Source organism: Sciurus vulgaris, assembly GCF_902686455.1.
Source record: "Sciurus vulgaris genome assembly, chromosome: 4".
NCBI classification, from domain to species: domain Eukaryota; kingdom Metazoa; phylum Chordata; class Mammalia; order Rodentia; family Sciuridae; genus Sciurus; species Sciurus vulgaris.
In genome coordinates, this window is record NC_136464.1 from 58,487,408 (window position 1) to 58,514,242 (window position 26,835).

The 26,835-nt window shown below is 38.1% G+C and overlaps 1 protein-coding gene across 11 annotated transcripts in view; it reads left to right on the forward strand.

Moving 5' to 3' along the window:
• SLC25A16 (solute carrier family 25 member 16) overlaps positions 1 to 26,835 on the forward strand; it is an 89,750-nt gene that overhangs the window by 43,488 nt on the left and 19,427 nt on the right. For 4 of the 11 annotated variants that reach the window (XM_079135744.1, XM_079135749.1, XM_079135751.1 and 1 more), the window contains 8 exons: positions 8,797 to 8,979; positions 10,943 to 11,126; positions 13,639 to 13,787; positions 18,869 to 19,000; positions 21,439 to 21,658; positions 22,598 to 22,715; positions 23,169 to 23,331; positions 25,062 to 25,256. In XM_079135744.1, coding sequence (XP_078991870.1) covers positions 8,797 to 8,979; positions 10,943 to 11,126; positions 13,639 to 13,787; positions 18,869 to 19,000; positions 21,439 to 21,658; positions 22,598 to 22,715; positions 23,169 to 23,331; positions 25,062 to 25,256 — 1,344 coding nt within the window. The other 7 variants (XM_079135753.1, XM_079135752.1, XM_079135755.1 and 4 more) reach the window with 6 other exon arrangements.

Sequence of the window (26,835 nt, forward strand, 5' to 3'; positions counted from 1 at the left end):
GAACTTATGTCCTAATTGGGGTAAATAAAGCACAAATAGTCCAAGAAAATCACAAGTTAGAAATAATATCTTTTCTTTCACAGAAATGTCATATTGGTAATTTGCCAAGATGAGTGATAAATAAGAAAACCTGTATTATACAAGTAATGCACTGCCTGACACACTTGTATAGCAGCTACACACTTTTCACAGTTCCTCAGACCTTTTCTTTGAATACTAGATATTTTGTTAGGGACTAGAAACCAGTGATAAATAGTAATAGCCATAGCCGGGCACACTACAACACTCCTGTAATTTCAGTGGTGTAGGGGACCGAGGCAGGAAGATGGCAAGTTTGAGGCCGATCTCAGCAACTTAGTAAGACCCTGTCTTAAAATAAAAGATAAAAAGTGCTAGGGGTGTTGTTGCTCAGTGGTTGAGCACCCTTGGGTTCAATCCCCAGTACCAAAAAATAAAAGTAACAGTCACGTGTATTTCCTCAGGACTTGTCATGGACAGTGCCTTGTTTTAAGCAATTTTGATGCCTTAACACAATTTCTATGATAATGCTATGAGACATACTATTTTTTTTTTTTTTTTTAATGGATGTGAGTCAGAGTCAGGGTCAAGTAATTTGGCCAGGTTCACACGATACGTGATAGAGCTAGGATTTAAATTCAAGCCAGTCTTAATCTAGAGGTTAGTCTTTTAGTGATGTTGCTATATTCTAACAACAGTGTCCTGTTCAGATGAAACTCAAGCATGTCTGTTGTTTTTTTTTTTTTTTTTGGCAAGGGGTTGTTTTTTTTGATCCTGGAGATTAAACCCAGGGGAGCTCAAACACTTAGCCAGCCCTTTTTTAATATTTTATTTAGAGACAGGGTCTTGCTAGGTTTCTGAAGCTGGCTTTGAACTCATGATCCTCCTTCCTCAGCCTCCCAAGCTGCTGGGATGACAGGCATGTGCCACCATTCCCTGCTTCAAGCATGTCAATACATTTGAGCATGTTAATAAACATAAGCTAGTAACAAAATGACTAGTTTGTGGAAAGTGCTTACAAAGGAGTAAATACTCAAGGGTGCCACTTTAGAATGGTCAAGGAAGTGTTTCCTTTATGTGCACTATATACTATAACCTAACAAATAGATGATGAAAGTAATCAACCAGGGAAAGAGTTGCAGGGGAAGAATGACCTTGGTGAAGAGAACAGCAGATACAAAAACCTTAACACAGGAGAAAGCTTGGCTTGATAAGGGAATTGTCTGAAGGCCCGTGTGAATGAAGCATTTTGGGTGAAGGAGAAGCAACAAATGCACTTCCAAGTGTGATGGTGCACGCCTGTAATCCCAGCGGCTTGGGAGGCTTGGGCAAGAGAATCAGGAGTTCAAAGCCAGCCTTAACAGTTTAGTGAGGCTATAAGCAACTTAGTGAGACCTTTTCTCAACATAAAAAAATGAAAAAAGGGCTGAAGATGCGGCTCAGTGGTTAAGCACCCCTCGGTGCAATCCCTGCTACCACACACACACACACACACACACACACACACACACACACACACAAAAGACAAAGGCAAAAACATGAGGGCATGATGGCACATGCCCATAATCCCAGTGACAGGAGGCTGAAGCAGGAGGGTCACAATTCGAAATCAGCCTTGACAACCTAATGGGACCCTGTCTCCAAACAAAATAATGAATGGGGGAGGGAATGTAGCTCAGAGGTAGGGGACCTCTTGGTTAAATCCCTAGTAACACAAACACACAAAGCCAGATCATGTAGAAGTCTATAGGGTGTGGCAATTTTGTCTTTTATTCTAAATGCAATGGGAAGCTATTGAATATTTTTGGCAGGGGAGTCAAATTTCTTGAATATTATTTATTGTTTGCAGTGCTGGGATTGAACCCAGGCTTCTGCATGCTAGGCAAGCAAGGTACCACTGAGCTTCATCCTCACACCCCTTTTTATTTTATTATTTATTTATTTTTTGGTACTGGGATTGGATTCAGGGGCACTTACTCACTGGATCACTTTCCCCGTCCTTTTTGTATTTAACTTGCAGACAGGGTCTTGCTAAGTTGCTTAGGACCTTGCTAAATTGCTGAGGCTGGCTTTGAACTTGTGGTCCTCCTGCCTCAGCCTCTGGAGCAGCTGGGATTACAGGTGTGCACCACCACACCAGCTTTAGCCCTTTTTATTTTTTATCTTGAGACATGATCTCACTAAGTTACTGAGGGCCTCATTAAATTGCTGAGGCTGATCTTGAGTTTGTCATCCTTCTGCCCCAGCCTTCTGAGTAGCTGTGATTACAGGGATGTAACCATGATGCACAGCTTGATGGAAATATTCTTACCAATATATTAGCAATTCAAGTCCAGTGATATATTAAAAAAGTCATTACCAATTTGAGTTTATTCTGGAAATGCAAAATTGTTTAACATTCAGAAATCAATGGTATAATTTCCCATAGTAACAGAATGAAGGAGAAAAAAAAATTACGATCCTTCAATAGATACAGTAATTGCTGGTCACAGTGGTGTGTACCTGCAGTCCCAACTACTTGGGAGTCTGATCTGGGAGGCTCTCTGGAACTTAGGGGACCATGCCTCATGTCTCAAAAAAATAAATCAATAAGAACATGGAACCTTCAAACAAAATTTCCTTCTTATAAAAATATAATTAAAATATTAAAAGCCTATGGAAAAAATTAAATTTTTAAAGAAAGAATCTCCTTAAGTTTTGTTCTATAGAATGACAGTAACTTGTGATATAAAAATAAAGGAAAGAGAATATTTTATGGTCAGATAAATTTGGTACATATTGTGATAAAAATTCTCAGATTCCTCTGAATTTTATGTATTATCTCTGCCTATGTAAGGAAGAAAGAAGTGCATAGTTTTGCTGTGCCTTTTGAATTTGTAACCAAAATTTATTTTTACATGGAACATCTCTGTTATAGGTTGAATTTGGAATGTCCCCCAAAGTGCATTTGTTGAAGACTTGATCCTGAATGCAGCAATGACCAGAGGTAGAGCTGTTGGGAAGGAATTGGATCATGAAGGCTCTAACCTCATCAGTGGATTAATCCATTTGATGAATTAATAATTTGAATGAACCATTGGGAGAAGGTGGAAACTGTAGCAGTTGGGGTCGGGTTGGAGGAAGTAGGTCACTGGGGGCATACTTGTAGGATTACATTTTGTCCTCAGCTTCTTCCCCTTCTTGGCATCCATGAGCTGAGCAGCTTTCTTCCTCCTCACCTTCCTGCCATGATGTTCTGCCTCACCTCAGGCCCAAAGCAATGGAAGCAGCTGCATGGACTGAAACCGCTGATATTCTAAGTCATCAAAATAAACTTTTCCTTCTTTAAAATAAAAAAGAAAATCAAAGAAGAGCTGAGCACAGTGGTGCACACCTGTAATCCCAATGGCTTGGGAGGCTGAGGCAAGAGGATCGTAAGTTCAAAGCCAGCCTCAGAAAATTAGTTAGCAAGGCCCCAAGTAACTCTGCAAGATCCTGTCTCAAAACAAAAAATAAAAAGGGGTGGGGATGTGGCTCAGTGGTAGAGCACCCCTCGGTTAAATTCCCAGTACCATAAAATAAAATGATAAAAAGAAGGGGAGGGGAAGAAAAAGAAATTAGTCTGAGATGTATTTGGGGAGTGTACTAAGAATTGAATCAGGAGGACTGTATCACTGAGCCATATCCCCAGTTCATTTTATTTTTTATTTTGAGACAGGATCTTGCTATATTGCCCAGGCTGACCTTGAACTTGGGATTCTCTTGTCTTAGCCTCCTGAGTTGCTGGAATTACAGGCATGTGCCACTGTCCTCAGCAATTTGAGATGTAGTATAGACAAATAAAAAAGCTTCAAGCAGAAAAGAAAACATAGTTTGACAGTGAATTAATATTTGGCAATAAAGTATAAACTATTGCAGATTCACCAAAAAAAGAAAGAGAAAAAGAAAAAATAGATATAGCAGCTCCCCTCTCCTCCCACCCCCACAAAAAAAAGATAAGTGAACATCTTATTAGTCAGGGTTTGGCAAAGATTCTTTAGATCACAGAAAGCAAAAAGCATAGAAGAAAATGGATAAATAAGAATACTTAAAGGAAAAATAAAGCAAGAGGCTGAGAGTGTGTCCTAGTGGTAGAGTGCACATGCAGGAGACCCTGGGTTCAATCCTTAGCACCCTTCCAAAAAAGCACACAAATGCCTAAATACCTTATGAATAATATGAATAGTCAGGCATGGTGGTATGCGTCTGTAATCCCAGCTACTTGAGGCTGAGGCAGGAGGATTGAAAGTTCAAGGCCAGGCTCAGCAATTTAGCAAGGCCCTCAGCAATTTAGCAATCTCAAAATTCAAAATAAATAGGGCTGGGGATGTATCTCAGTGGTAAAGCACTCCTGGGTTTGATCCCAGTACTGTGCCCACCCCCCACCCCCTGCAAAAAAAATCTGAATGGGCAACCTAAGAGAAGACTAAGAGAAATTATTTGCAAAATGTGTATCTAAAAAAGGCTTGTAGTGCTGGCCATATAGCGCATCACTTAGAGTGCCCGACTCGCATGCTTGAGGCCTGGGTTCGAGTCCCCAGCACTGTGGGATTGCAGAAATAAAAAAGGCTTGTAGCCATAATGTATAAAGTATTTCTTACAACTCAATACTAAAGGGGCAATTCAATTTTTTTAAAAAATGAGCAAATGATTTAAACAGAGGAATATTTTATAAAGGAATACATGCAAATGACCAGGGACATGATAAACTACCTGACATTATTAGTGATTAGGAAATGTAAATTAAAACTAAAAAGACTGATAGCATCAAATGTTATATGGGGTATGGAGAAAGTGTGATTCTCATACACTGTTGGTGGTAATATAAAATGTTAAAATCATTTTGGTTAAAGTCTAGCAGTTTCTCTTTACCCAAGAGAAATAGAAGTTTATGGCCATAAAAAGAGTTATACAAGCCGGGTGTGGTGGCACACACCTGTAATCCCAGTGGCTTGGAAGGCTGAGGCAGGAGGATCAAGAGTTCAAAGCCAGCCTTAGCAACATAGCCAGGCTCTAAGCAAGTCAGCGAGACCCTGCCTCTAAATAAAATGTAAAAAAAAAAAAAAAAAAAAATCAAAGGACTGGGAATGTGGCTTAGTGGTTAAGCCCCTCTGAGTTCAATTCCCTGAACCAAAAAAAAAAAAAACTTATACAAGAAAATTGGTAGCAACTTTATTCAAATTGATAAAATACTACAGTGTTAGTGTCCATCTACAGGATATTGACCAAGTAAACTATGGTGTATTTGTGAAACAACATTGTTCAGCAATAAAAAGAATCAAACTGCTGATTTATTTAAAAAATGGATGAACCACAAAAACATGCTGAGAAGTCTGACACAAAATTGTACATACTGTACATACGGTGTGCTTGCATTTACATGAAGTTGTAGAATAGACAAATTTAATCTCTGGTGACAATAAGTTTAAGGATCACCTCTCCATAGGGATAGGCATGGGAATTGGCATGAGAGAACTTTCTGGGTGATAATAGCATATTTTAATAGAGGATTGGGTTATACATTTGCATTTGCCAAAATTCATCAAATGATACACATAAGATTTGTGCATATTATGTAAAGTTTAAGATTTATATAAATTTAGGAGGTCTATAAACAAATATTGAACTCTAATTCATAAGTACACTAAAGTAAGGATGAAATGTAATGATGTCTGCACTTTTGAAATGATGCAAACTTGAATTCATGGATATGGATAAAAGAATGGATAGACAGATGTACATGTGACAAATCAAAGAGAAAAATATTATTTGTATATGGCTGTTTGTAAAGTTAAAATTATAACTTTTCTATACCTTTTAAATTCTTCATAATATAATCTATGCAGAAAAAGGAATGAATTTCAGGAAAGAACGAGTCCATTATACAGCATGGCAACTACAGTTAATGACTATAAATTGTAGTTTCTGGGGGGTGGTGTGCTTGGGAACCAAGGCCTCAGGCATGTTCCAAGTTTGTGTTCTACCATGAAGCTAAACTCTCCAGCCCAAGACAATACTTTTTTTATTTTTATTTTTTGACCCTAGGGATTGAAATGGAGCCTGGACAGGGGGCTCTACCAGTGAACCACATCCTCAGCCTTATTTTTTTATTTTTATTTTTATTTTTTTTCAATTTTGAGACAGGCCCTCGCTAAATTGCTAAGACTGGCCTGGAACTTGCGACACTCTTGCGTCAGCCTCCTAAATTGGTGGGATTGTAGGTGTGAGCCATCGGGCCTGGCTAAGGTAACAGCTTTTAAAGATGGGAGACATGGGCCCTTACTACAGTTTGGAGGCAAACAAATAGCGAGGGTGAGATTGATGATAAAAGAGCTTGAGGGAGTAATGGACGAAGCAGCACCCTTCAGAATGCTGGAGGCCTTGAAATCCTGAGTACAAGTGAGATGATTGCCCATTGATAGGAGGAAATCTTTAATGAAAGTGGAAAGAGGTTATGCGACGGGCAGATATTAGCAGTTTTCTAGATTCAGTCTTGGCATGATGGGTCAGTCCCTATCTAACTGCTTCTATTTTCTCTTGAGTTTTTCAGCCAAAAAGGAGAAGTTGTTTCCCTATGAACACAAAATTCGCAAAGCCAACAAGGACACCTGGTTTGGGGCATTTCTAAATGGTTCTGTTCACACGAAAACCAAGCGTTTGATCATGGCTGGGGTGTCAAGAAGGGTGGGCAGGGGCCTTTGGTCTTGGCTAGATGGGAGGACTTCCACTTTTCCAAGCCTGATGTAAGGGAGCAAAAGTGCCTGGGGCCGGAGTCTCCCAGGTGAGGCGGTCCACTTAGAAAGCGCCGGGCGCTGGAGGGGCGGCCCTGCGCAGGTCACTTGGGACCTTGGCGGGTCGGCGCATGCGTATGGTGCCGCGCAGACTCGCGCTTCTTTACCTCTTCTGAGTTTTCTGAGTTGCTCCTGGCTCCCCGGGTTTTACCTTGTGACTATTTGCAGTCCCCGAGACCGGGATGGAGCAGCTGAACGAACTGGAGCTGCTGGTGGAGAAGAGTTTCGGAGAGGAGGCTGCTGCGCCAGCGGAGCTGTGAGCGCCGCGGGACCGGGTGTGGGAACGTAGCGGGAGATTTGAAAGAAAGGCGGGAGAGGCCGCACCCACGCCTCCGCGGGCTGAGCCCCTGCCGACTGTCTGCGGCCTGGGACCAAGTGGTCGAGCTTCGCTCCGCCGGCGCCCGGGGAGGCTCCGGAGCTGGGGACCGCTTCGCAGTTTTTTGGGGGAGGCACATTTGGCCAGAGTACGAAGACTGGCGCCTGTATTCTTTCTCTTGCGTTCACCTCTTTCCCGAATTTGGGGAGTCTCGGCCACCTGGATGTCTTCCTAAAAGGAAACTTCAAGTGCTGATGTTCAGTTGTAGGAATTTATCTTAGGGAGGACTCTGCACCCTCAAGTCGCTGTTAATAGGAAAACTTCACGATGATGATATGGAATTATTTTCAATAGTAATAGCAATAAAAAGATAGGGTTGAGAGATATTGGAGTTGGGGTTTTAATCAGCAATACTCCTTCCTTTCTTCCTCCCTCCTTTTCTCCCTCCCTACCTCCCTCCCTCTAAATCCCCAGTCCTTTTTAGTTTTTACTAGTTTTTATTTTAAGACAGGGTCTCACTAAATTATGATCCTCAAGCCTCAGCCTCCTGAGCTGGAATTACAGGAGTGCACCACCACGCCTGGCTCAGCAGTACCTTTTGAGAGATCTTTTAGGCTTCCAAGCCCACCTTTGGATATGAATTAGCCAAAGGCTAGATAGGGGGAGTTAAATAAAACATTTACAAAATAATAGAATGTACAGTCGCATGACAAAGATAGAGTAACGTGAAAGGCGTTTGGTGTAATTGGAGAGAGTGACTTTGGACTCCTGCAGTATGACAGGGAAGACTTAAGAGGAGAAGGTCCTTTTTCAAAGAGTTATTGTCCATGGTTTCAGGTGGCTTGGACCAAGGATAAAGTTATTATGAAATGGACTTTCCCATTACAAATACAAATACACTTCTGAGTTACTCTATAAAGGAAAGAACTTAATACTCAGGTATTAAGAAGTGGAGTCTCACTATTTGGCTCAGGCTGCCTGGAACTCCTGGGCTCAAGCAATCCTGCTTCAGCTCTGGAGTAGCTCCGACTATTGGCGGTGCCACCTAATTTATTCTTGATCCTCATGGTGATGGGTGTACCATAAAACTCAGATTAAATTGGGAAAGGCCACATCATAAGCATGTTTTTAAAATTTTATTTTTTATGATGCTGAGGATCAAACCCAGTGTCTCATGCATGCTAGGCAAGCATTGTTGTCACTGAGCTACTCAGCCCTTACAAGCATGTTTTAAATGACATTGCTTCTGGGAAGCTATATTTTGGGGGTGAGGGGTACCAGAGATTGAACTCAGGGGCACTCCACCACCGAGCCATATCCCTAGCCCTATTTTGTTTTTTATTTAGAGACAGGGTCTCTAAGTTGCTTATGCCTCACTTGCTAAAACTGGCTTTAAACTTGTGATCCTCTTGCCTCAGCCTCTCAAACCACTAGGATTACAGGTGTGCACCACTGTGCCCAGCTGGGAAGCTTATGATAGGAATTTTTCCAGTATGCTTTACTCAGTTTTACCTATTTTAGCTAAAGGTCATTGTGATCCATTCTACAGAAGAAAGCAACCTAAGAAACTAAAAGGTTGGTTTCCAGAGAAAACAAATTGAATGACTTCTTATGTCATGGTTGTGCTAATATAGTTTTGTTTATATGCTTTAGATTTCAGAAAAAGATGGAAGCTTCCTTTCCTAAAACAATTCTGAGCCATGGAATGGATAACCGCTACCTGGTGTTAGCAGTCAGTACAGTACTGAATGAAGAAGGAAACTCTGAAAAACACCTAATCATCACTGCTTCACAATCACTAGAATATGAAGAACAGTGCATCCTTAGGAATGACTGGTAATTTTTGTTTGACTTGGAGCACTGACTTGGTAGTCTTAAGGATACCATTTTCTTTTCCCCCCAGTGTTGGGGATTGAACCCAGGGCATTGTGCAGGCTAGACAAGTGCCCTGCCACTGAGCTACATCCCCAGCTCTATCCAATGGCTCGTGTGGATGTTGCCTATAATATAATTAAAAAGGAAGTAGACTTGAACCTGGCTTAATTCTACATGAAATCGTTTCTATTACCCCAGGATCTCAAGTCTCTCGATCCAAAATTGATTTTTATTGTCATTTCAAAATCATGTTCAGGTCAAAGTGTCCCTTATCCATAATGCTTAGGAATGAAAATGTTTTGAATTTTGGATTTTCTTAGATTTTGGAGTATTCGCTCTAACTTTGGCTGTTTGTCTAGGCTGCAAGTAAGGTAGTTTAAACTAGATAAATAAGATTTTATTCTTGCTGTACTGGGTTTGTCTTCGTGCCTGAGGCTTATAGAAGCTATAGATGTATTAAAGACTTAAGAATGAAAGGATTAATTATTAAAATAATCTAATCCATAATTGGAGCTACATATTGCATTGGTAAATGTTTGACAGCTTTTGCAATAGACATTGCTAACACTAAGCATTTATTTGGTACTGGGGATTGAACCCAGGGGGCCCTTACCACTGAGCCACATCTCTAACCATTTTTTTTTTTTTTTTTTTGCAGTGTTGGGGATTGCACCCAGGGTCTTGTGCTTGCAAGGCAAGCACTCTACCAACTGAACTATATCCCCAGCCCTCTAACACTTTTTAAAATTTTTAGACTTGGACTCACTAAGTTGCTTAGGACCTTACTAAATAGCTGAGTTTGACCTCAAAGTTGAGATTGTCCTGTCTCAGCTTTCTGAGTTGCTGGGATTATAGGTGTGTGCCACCATGCCTGGCCTTCTTCTTTGGGACATAAGGGAAGCCCTTGATTATTCTCAGGTTTGATTCATGTATAAAAGGGTAGAGTGACTAGGAGTTGATTCAGAAGACTGTCCTGGTGTTCAGATTTTTTTTTTTTTTTTTTTTTTTTTTAATGTTTTTAGTTTCGTAGATGAACACAATACCTTTTTTTCTATTTATTTATTTTATGTGGTACTAAGGATCGAGAACCCAGTGCCTCCCAAGTGCTAGACAAGCCCGCTACCACTGAGCTACAACCCCAGCCCTGGTGTTCGGATTTTTAAAGACACCCAGAAATTTAGAAATACTTCTTCAGATAAAATATTTGTGGGTTTTGTTATTGTTGTTGTTTGGGTTTTTTTTTTTGTTGTTGTTTTTGTGGTACTGGGGATCGAACTCAGGGCCTTGTGCTTGCAAGACAAGCACTCTACCAGCTGAGCTATCTCCCCAGCCCTATTTTGTTTTTCTTTAATAACTATTTATTTGTTTTCATGTGGTGATGAGGATTAAACCTAGTGCCACAACCACAACCCTGTTTTTTTTTAATGGTACTGAGGATTGAACCCAGTGCACTCTACTCACAGAGGTACACTTCAGCCCTTTTTATTTTTTATTTTGAGATAGGGTCTTGCTGAGTTGCCCTGCTGACCTTGAAACTTGTGATCCTCCTCCCTTGGCCTCCTGAGTAACTGGGGTTATAGGCTTATGCCACTGCACCTTTCTAAAAAATTTTCTTTGAAAACAGTGGTTGTTTATTTCTTTTGGTACTGGTGATTGAACCCAGGGGTGCTTAACCACTGAGCCATATTCCTAGCCCTTTTTTATTTCTTATTTTGAAACAGTGTCTCACTAAGTTGCTTAGCTCACTTAAGTTGCTGAAGCTGGCCTTGAATTTGTGATCTTCTGATCTCAGCCTTCTAAGTTGCTGGGGTTACACATGTGCACCACTGCACCTGGCACTTGTTTATTTTTTGAAGTCACCTCAATATGTTTAAATGCAGAAACCTAAGTATGTATTTCTACTTTAACTTTCTTTTACATTTAGGTGTACTACACCAGTAGAGCCGGGGGATATCATTCATTTGGAAGGAGATGGCACATCTGGTACATGGATAATTGATGAAGATTTTGGATATCTGATTCTGTATCCAGACATACTGATTTCCAGCACAAGCATAGCCAGCAGTATTAGATGTATGAGAAGAGCTGTACTAAGTGAAACTTTTAGGGTAAATAGTATTAACAACTAATGTTTACACGGAATCTTAACATTTATAGAGATTTTTTTTTTTTTTATCTGTACCTGGGATGGAACTCAGGGTCACTTAACCACTTCCTCAGCCCTTTTTTGTATCTTATTTGGAGGCAGGGTCTCACTGAGTTGCTTAGGGCCTTGATACGTTGCCGAGGCTGACTTTGAATTCATAATCCTCCTGCCTCAGTCTCCTGATCTGCTGGAATTATAGGCATGTACCACCACTCCTGGCTATAGAGAACTTTTTTTTTTTTTTTTTTGGTAGCGTTGGGGATAAGACCCAGGGCTTGTGGATGACAGGCAAGTACTCTATCACTGGGCTACATTCCCAGTCCCCAAATGATTAAAGTTTTACTTTAATACAGCTTAGCATTCCCAAACTGGGCTTCACATGATTCCCAGTAAATTAAAAATAAAAAAGAGAATCATCTGAAAACATTATCATGTAATATTTAAAAAATACAAAGATGATTACAATAAATCTCCATGTGCCCAACACCCAGCTGTAATAACTAGCATTCTGCTGTTCCCAAGCATTATGTTATTATGTAAATAAATCACAGCTAAGAATATTTTTAAAGACTTAGGACTGGGAAATATAGCTCAATGGTAGAGTGCTTCCCTAGCATGAGGTTGAGTTTAATCCTCAGTACTGTAAGAAAAAAAAAACCCAAACCCTCAAATAATAGTATCTTTATCATACCCAATAAAATATGTCAATATTAATCAAATGCCCAGTTTATCTCTAACGTCTTTTCAGAAATATGTGTTTTTTTCAGTTGACTTCTTTGAATCAGTATTCAAACAAGGTACTGATATTATATTTGGTTGATATGCCCCTTTTGGTTCTTTGAATCTTAGTTCTGTTTTCTACCCACCCTGTTCCCATGCCATTCAATTCTTGAAGAACTGGGTTATTTGTTAAAAGTTTTCCCCTCCTCCCAGGAGGAACACCCAAGGGTGCTCTGTCACTGAGCTGCCTTCTCAGCCCTTTTTTATTTTATTTTTAAGACAGGCTCTCACAATGCTGCCCCAGCTGGCCTTGAACTTAATCCTCCTGCCTCATCCTCCCAAGTAGCTGGAATTAGAGATGGTGCCAGCTTCTCTTGGGACAATTTTTTTGGGGGGGATACTGGTGATTGAACTCAGGAACACTCAACCACTAAGCCACATCCCCAGCCCTAATTTCTATTTTACTTAAGAGACAGGCTCTCACTGAGTTGCTTAGCACCTTGCTTTTGCTGAGGCTGGCTTTGAACTTGTGATCCTTCTGCCTCAGCCTCCTGAGCTGCTGGAATTATAGGCATGCGCCACCATGCTGGTTGGATGGTGGATGTTTTTTAATTATATAATTAATGTATATGTGTATACATATACATTACATATACAGAAACCCAGCAGCACAAGATAGTAAGAGGAGGAAAATATCTAGATTTTGTAATAATCTTAATTGTTGCTTATTTGTAGTTTTTTTGTTTCTTTGCAGTGCTGGTGATAGAACCCATGGCCATATGCATGTTAGGCAATTGCTCTACCACTGAGCTATAAACCTCAGCCCTGCAGTTATTTTATTTTAGAATTCTGTTAGCTTCTTTTATTTGAATTATGAAGGAATATCAGCTTCTGTTTTAACCACTGAAAGCAGATGTGAACATCAGTTTTTTAAAAGGTTTTTATTTTGAAATAATTTTGCCGAGCTGAGTGTAGTGGCGTATACCTCCCAGCTACTTGGGAGGTTGAGGCAGGAGGGTCACAAGTTCAAAGCCAGCTTCAGCAACTTAGTCTCTAAGCAACTTAGTGAGACCCTGTCTGTAAGTAAAATATTTTGAAAAAAGAACTGGGTATGTGGCTCAGTGGTAGTGTGCCCCTGGGTTCAATCCTCAGTACTACAATAATAATAATAATTACAACTCAGCTTGTAAAAATATTATGGAATATTCTCTTATAATTTAATTTTTAAAATTCCTGATGAATATTTTGGTGGTTTTATCTTGTTTTTCTGTTAACTTCAAGGGAATGGTTGAGGCTAATAAAAGAGTATATTGAGAAATAAAATATTTCATTTTTAAATAACCTTTCTTCACAATGATCTCTATTGTAGGTTTAAATTTTAGTTGAATAATATCTTTTATGTGCATAAGTTTATGAGCTATGCTTTCATTTATTTTTCTATTTGGGTGGATTATAAAGTGAAATTAGAGAATATTTTTAAACATTAAATGTTCAAAAATATATTGAGCATTTTTTCATATGAATTTTATGATTTTTTTAAAATGGAAATATTTTAAAGGTAACTCAGACTTGTACAATAACTGATAAATCTGAATAGAAGAAAGTGTAAGTCACTTATAATTTCACCAAGCAGAAAAAAAATTGTTTGATCTTTTGGTCATTTGTCTTAGTGGTGCATTTTGGCTATGGTAGTGATAATGTGTACAATCTGGTCTCTTCATATTTGGACTAAAATGTGTGATTTGTTTTCATAGAGCTCTGATCCAGCCACACACCAAATGCTGATTGGCACCATTCTCCATGAAGTGTTTCAAAAAGCAATAAATAATAATAGCTTCACCCCAGAAAAGCTGCAAGAACTTGCTTGTCAAATTTTTCAAGAAATAAGGCATTTAAAAGAAATGTAAGTAAACGTGAGAACTGCAGGTAGAACTTTTTATTATATGACTTCTTTCCACAATCTAGGTTTCAGTAATTAGACTATTTGTGTAAATTAATGTAACCTAAAATGCAGACTCCCAAGTAGAAGTGCCTTGTTGCAGTTTGGAAGAGTTCTTAAAGTTGTACAACATGAACTATTAGGCTAATAATTTTAAATATTCTATATGTGTGCACAATAGATTCATTAGTTAGTGTCTGAGAACATGTAAAAATGTTTTCTGCCTTAGTTGTAGAAACAGTGTGACATACTGAAAATTCTGGAGTATCCAATGTGGCCAGTTTTATGACTGAACAAGTTACTTTAAGATTCTGAAAAAAGGAGCCAGGTGTGGTGGCTGTAATCCCAGCAGCTCTGGAGGCTGAGGCAGGAGAATCTCGAGTTCAAAGCCAGCCTCAGCAATTTAGCAAGGCCTTAAGCAACTGAGTGAGACCCTGTCTCAAAATAAAATGCAAAAAAGGTCTGGGGATGTGCCCCTGAGTTCCATCCCCGGTACCCCCCGGCCCCAATTTTTTTTCAAAAGGTGAAAATACCTCGTTTCGCAGACATTTATGACAATGGAGATAAGGTGTATAAAACCTTCAAATAGCTAGTTTTCAGTAAATGACTACCTGCAGAGCGAAAGAGAGTTCTGTATATATGTGTGTATGTATATATATAGTTTTTTTTCCAAATAACTTATTATGAATAATATGCTATATGTATATTGTGGGAAATACAGAATATCCAGGTAGAGAAAATGATAAACATACCATGTAATCAGTCACAGTGCCAAGAGATTACACCTGTTATCATATTGGTATATATTCTTCTGGGTGTAGGGTGTATTTATTTATTTATTTATTTATTTATTTATTTATTTATTTACTGTGGTACTAGGGATTGAACCCAGGTATGCTTTTCCTCAGTTACATCCCCAGCCCTCTTTAAAAAATTTCTTTTTAATTTTGAAATAGGGTCTTGCTGAACTTCTCAGTTTGGCTCTCAGATTTCTGATCCTTCAGTCTCAGCCTTATGGGTAGCTGGGATTAATGTGTGTCACCACACCTGGCCTAAAATGGTGTTGAATCCTGTTATATGCTAGGTAGTGCTTTAAGTGCTTTTGGATATCTTATCTTATATATGATAGCAACCTGTTATAAATGAAGAAATTGAAACACAGGAAAGTTACCATTTGCTTATAGCCACTCAGCATTCCATTTCATTCCATTCCATTCTAATTTTATTCTATTCATTCATTTCCAAGGAGCATTTAACCACTGAGCTACATCTCCAGGCTTTTTAAATTTTGTATTTATTTAGAATTGTGTCTCACCAAGTTGCTTTAGGGCCTTGCTAAGTAGCAGAGTCTGGTCTTTTTTTTTTTTTGGGTGCTGGGAATCGAACCTAGGGCCTTGTGCTTGCAAGGCAAGCACTCTACCAACTGAGCTATCTCCCCAGCCCCTGCAGAGTCTGGTCTTGACTTTGTGTTCCTCCTGCCTCATCCCCCTGAGCTGCTGGGATTATAGTGCACCAGGCTGCATAGAAAGTATTATGAATATGGCTGGGCATGGTGGCTTATGTCTGTAATCCCAGCAATTCAGGAGACTGAGGCAGGAGGATCTCAAATTCAAAGCCAGCCTCAGCAGCTGAGCAAGGCTCTAAGTAATTTAGTGAGACCCTGTGTCAAAATAAAAAATAAATAGAAACGAGAGTATGGCTTTACAGTTAAGTGCCCCCGTACTCCTGGGTTCAATCCCCAGTATGCCCCCCTACAGAAACAGAATATGGATGGATTTTATATAATTTTTATTAAATTGATGAAGTTTCACTACTTTTTTGTCATTATACCTTGCAAATTTCTGACTTTGTTGTCATGCCCTAGACAGCATATGGTAACATATTATTATATTGATCACCTGTTTCCATGGAATAAATTTGTCAAAACTTAGTGACTTAACTGGACATGGTGGTGCACACCTGTAATCCCAGCCATTTGGGAGGCTAAGGTAGGAAGACTATGAGTTTGAGGTTAGCCTCAGCAACTTAGCGAGGCCCTAAGCAACTTAGTGAGTCCCTGTCTCAAAATAAAAAATTGAAAGGGCTGGGGATGTAGCTCCATGGTAAAGCACCCCTGGGTTCACTCCCTAGTACCAAAAAAAGAAAGAAAAAATTCAGTGACTTAAAATGACAAACATTGCTTGTTAGTGTAGCTTGCCTATCATGTGTCAGTCCCTGGGTTCGATCCATAGCACTGCAAGGAGGGTGAAATATAAATATATAATTTTGTTTGTTTGTTGGTACTAGGAATTGAACTCAGGGGCACTGAATCACTGAGCCACGTCCCCAGCCCTATTTTGTACTTTTAATTAGAGACAGGGTCTCACTTAGTTGCTTAGCGCCTCACTTTTACAGAGGCTGGCTATGAACTTAACGATCCTGCTGCCTCAGCTTCCCAATCTGCTGGGATTACAGGCGTGCACCACTGCTCCTGGCCATTTATTTATTTAATTTAAGATACAGGGCCTTGGCCTGGGGTTGTGGCTCAGAGGTAGAGTGTTTGCCTAGCATATGTAAGTCACTGGATGCGATCCTCAGCACCATATAAAAATAAATAAATAAGGTATTGTGTCCACCTACAACTAAAAAAAATAAAAAAAGAATACAGGACCCTCACAGCATTGTGATGTGTGCCTGTAATCCCAGTTTACTTGGCAAGCTGCAGTAGGCAGATAGCAAGTTCCATGCCAGTCTCAGCAAGTTAGCTGTCTCAACATAAAAAAGGGTAAAGTCAGGCAAAAGGAAAAAAGAGACAGGGTCTGGTCCATGTTACCCAGTCTGACCCTAAACTCCAGGGCTGTAGTGATCCTCTTGCCTTAGCTTCCTGAGTAGCTGGGAAGTTACATAGGCATGGGCTAGTGCACTTGACTTAAAATTACAAACATTTATTATCCCCCAGATTTTGTAGTTCAGAAATTTGGCAGTGGCTTAGCTTTGTGGTCAGGCTCTGAGTCTCCCATGTGGGCTTGTAGTCATCCTGGGACTTGACTAGGATTGGAAGATGTCCTTCTGAGATGGTGCACTCACATGCCTCTTGACCAGGACGCCTCAGTTACTCTCCACAGGCTGTCTGATATGTCTTCACACCATGGTGACTGCTTCCTCCAGGAAAGAGAGGAGGCAAGAATACACGGTATCTTCTATAACCTAACCTCAGAATTCATACGTTGTAAATTTTGATTGACTTTTTTTTTCCTATGCTAGGTATTGAATTTAGGGTCTTGTACATACTAAGCATGTACTCAGCAAATAACTGCACCCACAAACCCACATACTTATTATTTTTCATGATGAGTAGGCTTAAAATCTGCTCAACTGTTTCAAAATACAGCACGTTGCTATTAGTTTTAGTCACTGCGTTATACAATAGCTCTCTTGCACTTATTTCTCCCTGAAGAGAATAGAGAATTTCCTTTTTTTTTTGCAGTACTAGGGATTGAACCTAGAGGTGCTCTACCACTGAGCGACATCCCCAGCCCTTTTTTATTTTTTATTTTGAGACAGAATCTTACCAATTACCCAGGGTAGCCTCAGACTTGTGATCCTCCTGGGATTACAGGCATGTGCCACCACATCTAGCTACTCCTTTAATAAAATTGCTACCTGAAATTTTGTATATTTTGTTTATTTGTTTTCTGGTGCAGGGGAGGGCCACTTGCATGTCAGGCAAGCCCTCTATCCTGAGCTACAAACTAGCCTATTTTATTTTAATACATGGTGTAAATAAGGAAGTCCTTGAACTTGTTATCCTCCTGCCTCAGAGTTCCTGGTAGCTGGGATTACAGGCATGTGCCACTGGGCCCAGCCTAGATAGTCCTTTGATGTAGTGAGGGTTTATATACCTGTTTGTCCATATGATCTTTTGTCCCTTTAATGTTTCCATTGTCTTTCTTAATATTTTTAGTTGTAGATGAACATAAAACTTTTTTTTATTCAGTATTTTAAAAATTTTGTTTTAGTTGTAGGTGGACCCAATACCTTTATTTTATTTTTATGTGGTGCTGAAATTCGAACCCATGGCCTCACACATGCTAGGTGAGCGCTCTACCACTGAGCCACAACCCCAGCCCTATTTGTTCAATTTAAAAAAAAAAATATTTCTTGGCTGGGGTTGTAGCTCGGTGATAACATACCTTTATTTATTTATTTGTTTTTATGTGGTGTCGAGGTGGAACCCAGGGCCTCACACGTGCTAGGCACACGTGCTAGGCAAGCACTCCCCCACGGAGTCCTAGCCCCAGCTTGTTTCTGTTTCTCCTTGCTTGTTTTCAGGAGCAACATCTCCTGAAACTAAAGGTATGATTTCTTTTTTATCCCAAAGGTATTATTGAGACTGACCCCTCTAGTTAGACTGAGATGGTTGAATTGCAAAAAATACTGTGAAATTAGACATCATGTCACTGTTATTCAGATTTTTCCAATTGTGGTTGAACATATAACATGAAAATTGCCATCTTAACTATTTTTAAGCACACAGTTCAGAGGTATTAAGTATATGCAAATTGTTGTGCAGCCTTTACCACCATTCATTTCCATAAACCCTTTCCTCTTCCTAGACTGAAGCTGTGTACCCACTAAGCAACAAACCCCATTCTTCCTTCCTCTCAGCCTCTGGCAACTTCTGTTCTACTTTTTGTCTCTATGATTTTGACAATTCTTGTTCCTCACATAAGTTGAAACATTCCTATTTGTTCTTTTGTGACTGACTTACTTCACTCAGAATTTCCTCCTTTTTTTTTTTTTTTGGTTCTGGGGGTTGAATCTAGGCCCTTGTGCATGCTGACCATGGGCTCTTCCACTGAACTATATCCCCACCTTCCTTTTCAAGGCTGAACAATATTTCAGTGTGTGTGTGTGTGTGTGTGTGTGTGTGTACACACCACATTTTGTTTATCTGTTCATTAGCAAATGGATATAGGGGTTACCTATTTGGATGTGTTGGTCCTTATTTGATTTGCATTTCTTACATCTGTGCTTTTGTATTTTAATATCTCTTATTTTGACAGGTATCGCTTGAATCTGAATCCAGATGAAGTAAAACAAGAAGTAGAGGAGTATCTTCCTTCATTTGCTAAATGGGCTGGAGATTTCATGCATAAGAATACTTCAGCTGACTTCTCTCGAATGCAGCTCTCTCTGTAAGAAGTGCATTTTGCTTATGTAGTGTTCACATATTTAGAGTCAGGAGGCTGAGGCAGGTTGGTTTTGAGTTTGAGGCCAACCTGTGCAACTCAGCAAGGTCCTGTCTCAAAATAAAAAATACAAAGCACTGGCAATGCAGCTCAGTGGTAGGGTGTTGTTGGGTTCAGTCCACAGAACTACGAAAGAAAAATACAAAACCAAAGGAATGTCCGTGACTTTTGACTTTACAACAAAGAATGGGTCCCTTAAAAACCATTTAAAGAGCCTGGTACCATGGTACACCATGTAGTCCCAGCTGTTGAGACAGGAGGATTTGCAAGTTCCATAAAAGCCTGAGCACTTAAGAGAGAGCCCATCTCACAATAAAAATAAAAAAGGACTGGGGAAGTTGCTCAATGGTAAAGCACTCTTGGGTTCAACCCCCAATACCAAAACAAGTAATCAGAATAATTCAATTGAAATACTGATGTTGGCTCCAAAGGGCTAAATTGAAATCATATTGCCTTTTTTCTAGTAGTAGCAATTTTTTAGTAGTAATTTTGTTGTCTTATTTGTAGTGCTGAGTACTAGATGTAGGGCAGTATGCATGCTAAGTAAGCACTTTATCACTGAGCTACAACTACTACCCTAGTTAGAACTTTAAGAATTTTATTACTTGTGTTCTTTTAGGTATACATGTAACATTTGACAAATAATAAATTTTCCTGTATTTCATAAAAGCATATTTGAGTACATACCATGATCAGAGAACATTTTATATTAGATTAATATTTAAGGTATTTGTGATAAATTGTGGCTTCCCTGATTTCCACAATTGTCTTCTTTACTGATTCTAGACCTGTGTATACACACACACACACAAGCACGCACGCACGCACGCACGCACATATATTTCTGGAGATTATATTTGAAACATCTTAAAGCAATTTAAGAAAAATCATTGAAGTCAGCACCACACCTCATTCATTAAATACTTGTTGACCTCAGTAACATGAAACCAACCAAAGACCAAAAACAAGTAAATCATGTATTCTAACAGCTGGATTTTTTTGGTACTAGGGATTGAGCCCATGGGTGCTCTGTCATTGAGCTATATGCCTGACCATTTTTATGTTTTATTTTGCAACAGGGTCTTGCTAATTTTCAGAGACTGGTCTTTAATTTGTGATCCTCCTACCTCAGCCCCTTACGTAGCTGAAATTATTGGTGTGCCTTGGCTTAGAATTCTTATTCTTTTTAAATTTTGATAATATAAAATGTATCTTTACTAGAAAACTTACTCAGTTCATGTAAAATTTCCATTAGATTTAGCAAATAATTTTATTTGACCTTTAGTATAAAAGTTTAAAATATTTTGCCAGTTGATAGGATTCATAAACAGGTGTTAGCACTGAACTGATTCTTCTTCCTTCTGAAAAATAACTATACCTGCTCTGAAAATGAGTAAATATTAGCTAAGAAATATATAAGAAGTTTTAAGAGTTATTTCTACCTCTAGCCCTTAATATTCCCCTTTTATCTCTTTCCTATACTTATGGGTTTTTTTAACTTTATTTATTTTGATTATACTCATGGTTTATTTAACAATATAGATATTGAAGTCAGAACCTCTTTCGTAATATAAAATCAACATTGATGGGGCTGGGGTTGTGGTTCAGTGGTAGAGTGCTTGCATAGCATGTGTGAGGCACTGGGTTTGATTCTCAGGACCACATATAAATAAATAAAATAATGTCCATCAACAACTAAAAAAATTTTTTTAAATAAAAAAATAAAATCAACATTGAGTACTTAATTTTAAAATTTGGTAGTTATAGAGATGGATTCTCTTAATGATTAAATAAAGAAAATAATGAAGTGTAGAAGTGGCTGTGTGTTCCTCCAACAGTTGTCACATGGGTGTGTGGGGGTGTGTGGTGTGGGGTCAGCCAAGGCCCACACTTCATAGACAGGATAGAGAGTTCCTTCTTACCCAGTTTAATATAGTATTACATGAAAGAACATGTCACTAACAAGTATATTAATTTGCATAATAATTATATATCAGTTGGTATTGTGGGTCAGTAGTCCAAATAGCGAGACTCTTGTGTTAATATAGACCTGAGGAGATAAAGTCCTGAATATTAAGAATGACTAAATGGTACCTGTAGAACAGAGGTCCTTAAGCTTTAGCATATATGAGAATCACTTGGAGAGTTTGTTAAATAGATTGCTGGTTCTGTAAAGAGTCAGTCTGGAGTGGGGCCAGTTAATATGCATTTATAACAAGTTCCCAGGCAATGCTGATGCTACTGGTCCAAGGATGACACTTTGAGAATGCTGCTATAAATATATGTAGATTATTTCCCATCCCCATGTCATTTGTGTGTAGTAGTCAATGTCAGCATATGTGAAGTAAGCTGTGTTCTAATTGTTTTTGTGTTTTGTTTTTTAGGTCAAGTGATGGTAGTAATAATAATTCAACATGTAACATTGAAGTAATAAACTCACTGGATATTGAAGAAAGCATTTGGTCCCCTAGGTTTGGATTGAAAGGCAAAATAGATGTTACAGTTGGTGTGAAAATACATCGAGGTTCTAAAACAAAATATAAAATAATGCCTTTGGAACTTAAAACGGGCAAAGTGTCAAATTCTATTGAACACCGTAGTCAGGTATAAATCGTTAAGAAAATTAAATGTTGATTGATTGATTGATTAGAGTGGGTATTGAACCCAGGAGCATTTTGCCTCTGAGCTACATCCCTAGCCCTTTTTAGACAGGATCTCACTAAGTTGCTGAAGCTGGTCTCAAGTTTGCAGTCCTGCATCAGCCTCCCAAGTAGCTGGATTACAGGCATGTGCCACTGTGCACAACTGAACGTTTATTGTATTTGAACATGTAGACTACTTTATATATTTTGGTTCAATTTAGGTTATGTTTGTGTTTCACATGATACTTTTTAAGTTTTAATGCATCGTAGTACTCAATTTGTTTCATCAATATATTCATGCATGGTAGAAAATTTTCTCTGGCAAAGCAATAAAAGAGCTGAATATATAAGCCAGTGATGCCAAATTTATGCTGCCAAATTACCAGTCTAAACAGATGCTTCTGAAAACAGTAATTCTTTATTCCTGTAAGTTGTGGAACCAAGGATATTTGGATATCTTACTGTACACATTAGCCTATTAAAAGTTCTGAGAAATCTTAAAGTAATACTTTTGTCTTAGCTAGGTTTAACTCATTGTTTCCTAAACCTAATTACCATGGAGCTATTTAAAAAAAATTTTTTTTTTTTTTTTTTAACTGGGATTTGAACTCAGGAGTGCTCTACCACTGAGCTACATCCCGAGTCCTTTTTATTGTTTGAGACAGGGTCTCGTTAAGTTGCTGAGGGCCTTGTTAAGTTGCTTAGGCTATCCTTGAAACTTGAGATCCTCCTGCCTCACCCTCTCAGTAGCTAGGATTACGGGCAATTGCCACCACTCCCACCTTCATTTACCTTTAGGTTTTAAAATTATGTGTTCATTATAAGATGATGTAGAGAAATGGTGGAAACATATAGTTTTGTGTAACAGAATTCTCATTGTTTAACAACCTGCTTTGCACAGGTCGTTCTGTATACACTGCTGAGCCAAGAGAGAAGAGCTGATCCAGAGGCTGGCTTACTTCTCTACCTCAAGACTGGGCAGATGTACCCTGTGCCTGCTAACCATCTAGATAAAAGAGGTTGAGGTGTTTGCTTTCAGTTTTACTTCTCTGGCCCCCTCCCTACCTTCAGCTTTTGGTGATGCAGTTTTATACGTGACAGTGTGCTCACATACATTGTTATGCCTATTGTAGGTTGTACTAATTGTGGTATTTTTAAAAAATAATTTTAATTTGCTCCATAGTTGAAAATTATTAACATTTTAAGATTTTTTTTTTTTTTGTACAAAAGTTTATCTTTTCAAGTCTCACTAGTTATGAGATTAGTGGTTGTTTCAAGAACTTATCATGTGGATAAAAATTTGAAGGAAACGACCAAAATATAACCAACAGTGCTTATTCTAGTAGCAGGAATGGTGAATGTTGTTTTCTATTGTTAAAGCTGAAAGTTTTACTTATATAATGGAAAAGGTGTGATAAACTTTATTAAACTCTTAAAAAGACACAGCTTCTTGGGTTTTTTTTTCCCCATAGAATTATTAAAGCTAAGAAACCAGATGGCATTCTTTTTGCTGCATCGTACTAGCAAATCCCCTGGAAAGGAGAAGACACAGCTTACTTCTTTGCCACAAATAATTGAGGAAGAGAAAACCTGTAAATATTGTTCACAAGTTGGCAATTGTGCTCTTTATAGCAGGTAAACACTATTTTCAAAAAGCAATATTTCAAATTGAAGATAACTGGAATGTAGTATGACAGAATTGGTAGGTGGTCTGGCATTGATGATTTTTGTTTTTGTTTTTTGGTGGTTTTTTTTTTTTAATTTTACTTTTTCCACATTTTTTTATTGGTGCATTATAGTTGTACACATTGATGGAATTTGTTGTTACATATTTGTACATGCGCACAATACATGACTTCATTTTAATTATTTTTATTTCATATTCTCCTTTGAGTATAGTATTTCTAAAATGAAGAGAATAGGAAAAAAAAGTTGATGTTTTCTAACAAGCCCATTTTCTCAGTCAGTAATACTGTGCTTTTAAAACCTCTTACAAAGGTGAATGTTTTAATCTTGCTCCATATAGTTTCTATGAAATGAAATAATTTTAGGATTTATGGAATCTGCTTAAGAAATATATAGAATATTCATTTTTAGTACAATACAAATATTTTTGTTCTTTTACAATATTGGAAATCAAAACTTAGGAGTGCACTACTACTGAACAACAGGCCCAGACCCTTTACTTTTTATTTTGAAACAATCTTGCTAAGGTTGTGCAGGCTGGTTTTGAATTTGTGATCCTCTTCCCTCAGCCTGGGATTATTGGAATGGGCATAAGTTTTCTTAAAAGATCGTTCAAGAAGGCTTCCATTTCTTAATTGCTATTTTAATCTTAGGCCTTTTGTAGTTGCACACAGGGAAATCGGTTCTTCCAGATGGACAGTTTGGCATGATCCATTCCGTTTGCATATGGCTATTTTTGTTTAAATGATAATTTATTAGCTGTTATTTGAACAGCCATATGGCCTTCATAGGCTAGTTGAAAATTTGAAGGACACAAAAAGTAGTTAAATGTAAATATAGACAAAGAAACAAGGTCAAACCAGAGCCAAAATTTTAATTCAGCCTGAAAATTCATATGAAGTACTTTTAAAAGTGTTGTATCAATGTGTTCCTTAGTGGGAGAGGACTGTATGGGATGTCTGGGACTATAATACAACCCAGTTTATTTGAAATTTTTTGTTTTATTCTCAGTATTTTGTATGCTATCCTATAACATACTTGGTTTCTATATAAAAATGTTTTAACTTGATAGTAAGGAAAATTGAATCTACAATTGATTCTCCATATTTTTAAATTGACTTCCTTGTGTCACAGAGCTGGGTGTACAAATTTTGTGGTTTCAGGAAATGCAGTTGTATATGAATTCTCATATAACCAAAACTTACATATGAGAATGAAGACTAGAGTATACCAAACTTGACTTTGGTGTTTGGGGATAGTCATTGAGGAAAAATAATGCCATAATGAATATCTTACACATTTTGTTTTGTGAACAACCACATGTCAACTGGGTGTGGTGACTTATACCTGTAATCCCGGGAACTTGGGAGGAGAAGCAGGAGGATTACAAGTTCAAAGCCTTCCTTGTCAATTTAGCAAACCTTTTCTCAAAAATTTAAAAGGGGCTAGAGATGTATGTAGCTCAGTGGTAAATCAACCCCCAGTACCAAAAAAACAAAAAAGCCACATCAAATATTCAAATGACTTTTATTAAATATTCAAGTGACTTTTAATGAAAGTTAGGGGCTGTGTTTGTGAGTTATGATGGTTATGTATATACTTACTTTAGAAAAACTTCATTTCATAGCCAACCAGTGAAATATTGTATATGTAATTCTAACTTGGAACTTCATATTTAGAGCAATTGAACAACAGATGGATGATAGTTCAATCCCAGTGGTTATGTTGTCCAAAATAAAAGAAGAAACCTGGCATCTGAAGCTCACACACCTCGAGTATTTCAGCCTTTGGTATCTGATGTTAACCCTGGAGTCACAATCAAAAGATAACAGAAAAAATCACCAAAATATCTGGTTAAGACCTGCTTCAGAAATGTAAGTGGTTCAGAAATGTAATTTAATGAGTAAAGTGTCATTAATTTGTATTAGCTAGTGTGGGGGATATAGACTTCATGACAAATACAGATTATGTAGCATATTAAAGATACGTGATTTCACTTGTTCATAACAACTCCAGATGTCAGTGATTAATTGCTAAGTAGAAACTCTTTTCTGCATATGCTATGTGCTGTAATCATTGTTAGTTTTATGTATATGTGGATAGATATTGATATAAATTCTTTTTTTGGGTGGATCAAACACAAGGCCTCCCATATGCTAGGCAACAAGTGCTCTACCACTGAGGTACACCTCTAGCACAGTCATTTATTTCCTTAAGTTAAATATAGGGACTGAGGTTGTGGCACAGTGATAGAGGGCTTGCCTAGCATGTGTGAGGCACTGGGTCGATCCTCAGCACTACACAGAAATAAATAAAGGTCCATCGACAACTTAAAAAAAAAAAAGTAATAATAATAATAATAAAAGTATGTTAAACATGACTCAAGAAATCTTTTTTGTAACCTGGCACACATCTGTAATCCCAGGAACTTGGTAGGCTGAGGCAGGAGGACCACAAGTTCAAGGCTGGCCCTAAGCAACTTTGCAAGGCCCTGCCTCAAAATAAAAAAATCAAAAAGACTAAGATGTAACTCTGTGGTCAAGTACCCCTGCATTCAATCCCTGGTACCAAAAAATAAATATAATTTTTTTAAAAATGAACGAAATTTTATTATTTATTTATTTATTTATTTTTGCCTCATCCTCAGCCCTTTTAAATTTTACTTAGAGATAGGGTCTCACTAAGTTGCTTAGGCTGGCTTTGACCTTGGGTTCTTCTTATCTCAGCTTCCTGAGTCACTGGGATTACAGGCTGATGCCACCATACCTGGCAAGAAATTTTAAAAATTATTTTTTAATTATTTTTCATCAGTGATACCAATATAAACTTGAGCACATCTTTTTTTTAAATATTTTTTTTAGTTGTAGAGAGACACAATACCTTTATTTTATTTATTTATTTTTATGTGGTGCTGAGGATCCAACCCAGTGCCTCATACATGCTAGGCAAGCCCTCTACCACTGAGCCATAGCCCCAGCCCAAACTTGAGTATATCTTAAGGTGAATTATCACATATTGGTAAATTGCAAACTGCTTTTTTACTTCATTTTTTTTGTTTGTTTTTGTTTTTACATTGGGTCTCACCACATTGCCCAGGCTAGCCTCGAACACTCAATCTTCTTGCCCTGGCTTCCTGAGTAGCTGGGATTACGGGCCTGTGACATACCCAGTTTACTTAAGTTTTTACATACTAGTGTTTTAAAAGTGTATATTTTCTATTTTGATATAGATTCACATTTTGTAAAGGTCTATCTCATTTTCCTCGGGGTGTTCATTTTTTTCCGATTTATCTATATAAAGGATAAATTATTAGGATTTTTTATATCTTCGCATAGTATTTTTCTATAAGTGAAATTTAGTTGCATTAATTCCAGTTTTGTTTTTCTAGAATAAGTTGATAATAGTGTGACTTTAGTAATAATTGAATCTTTGTTTCCCTAATATTAGACTTTA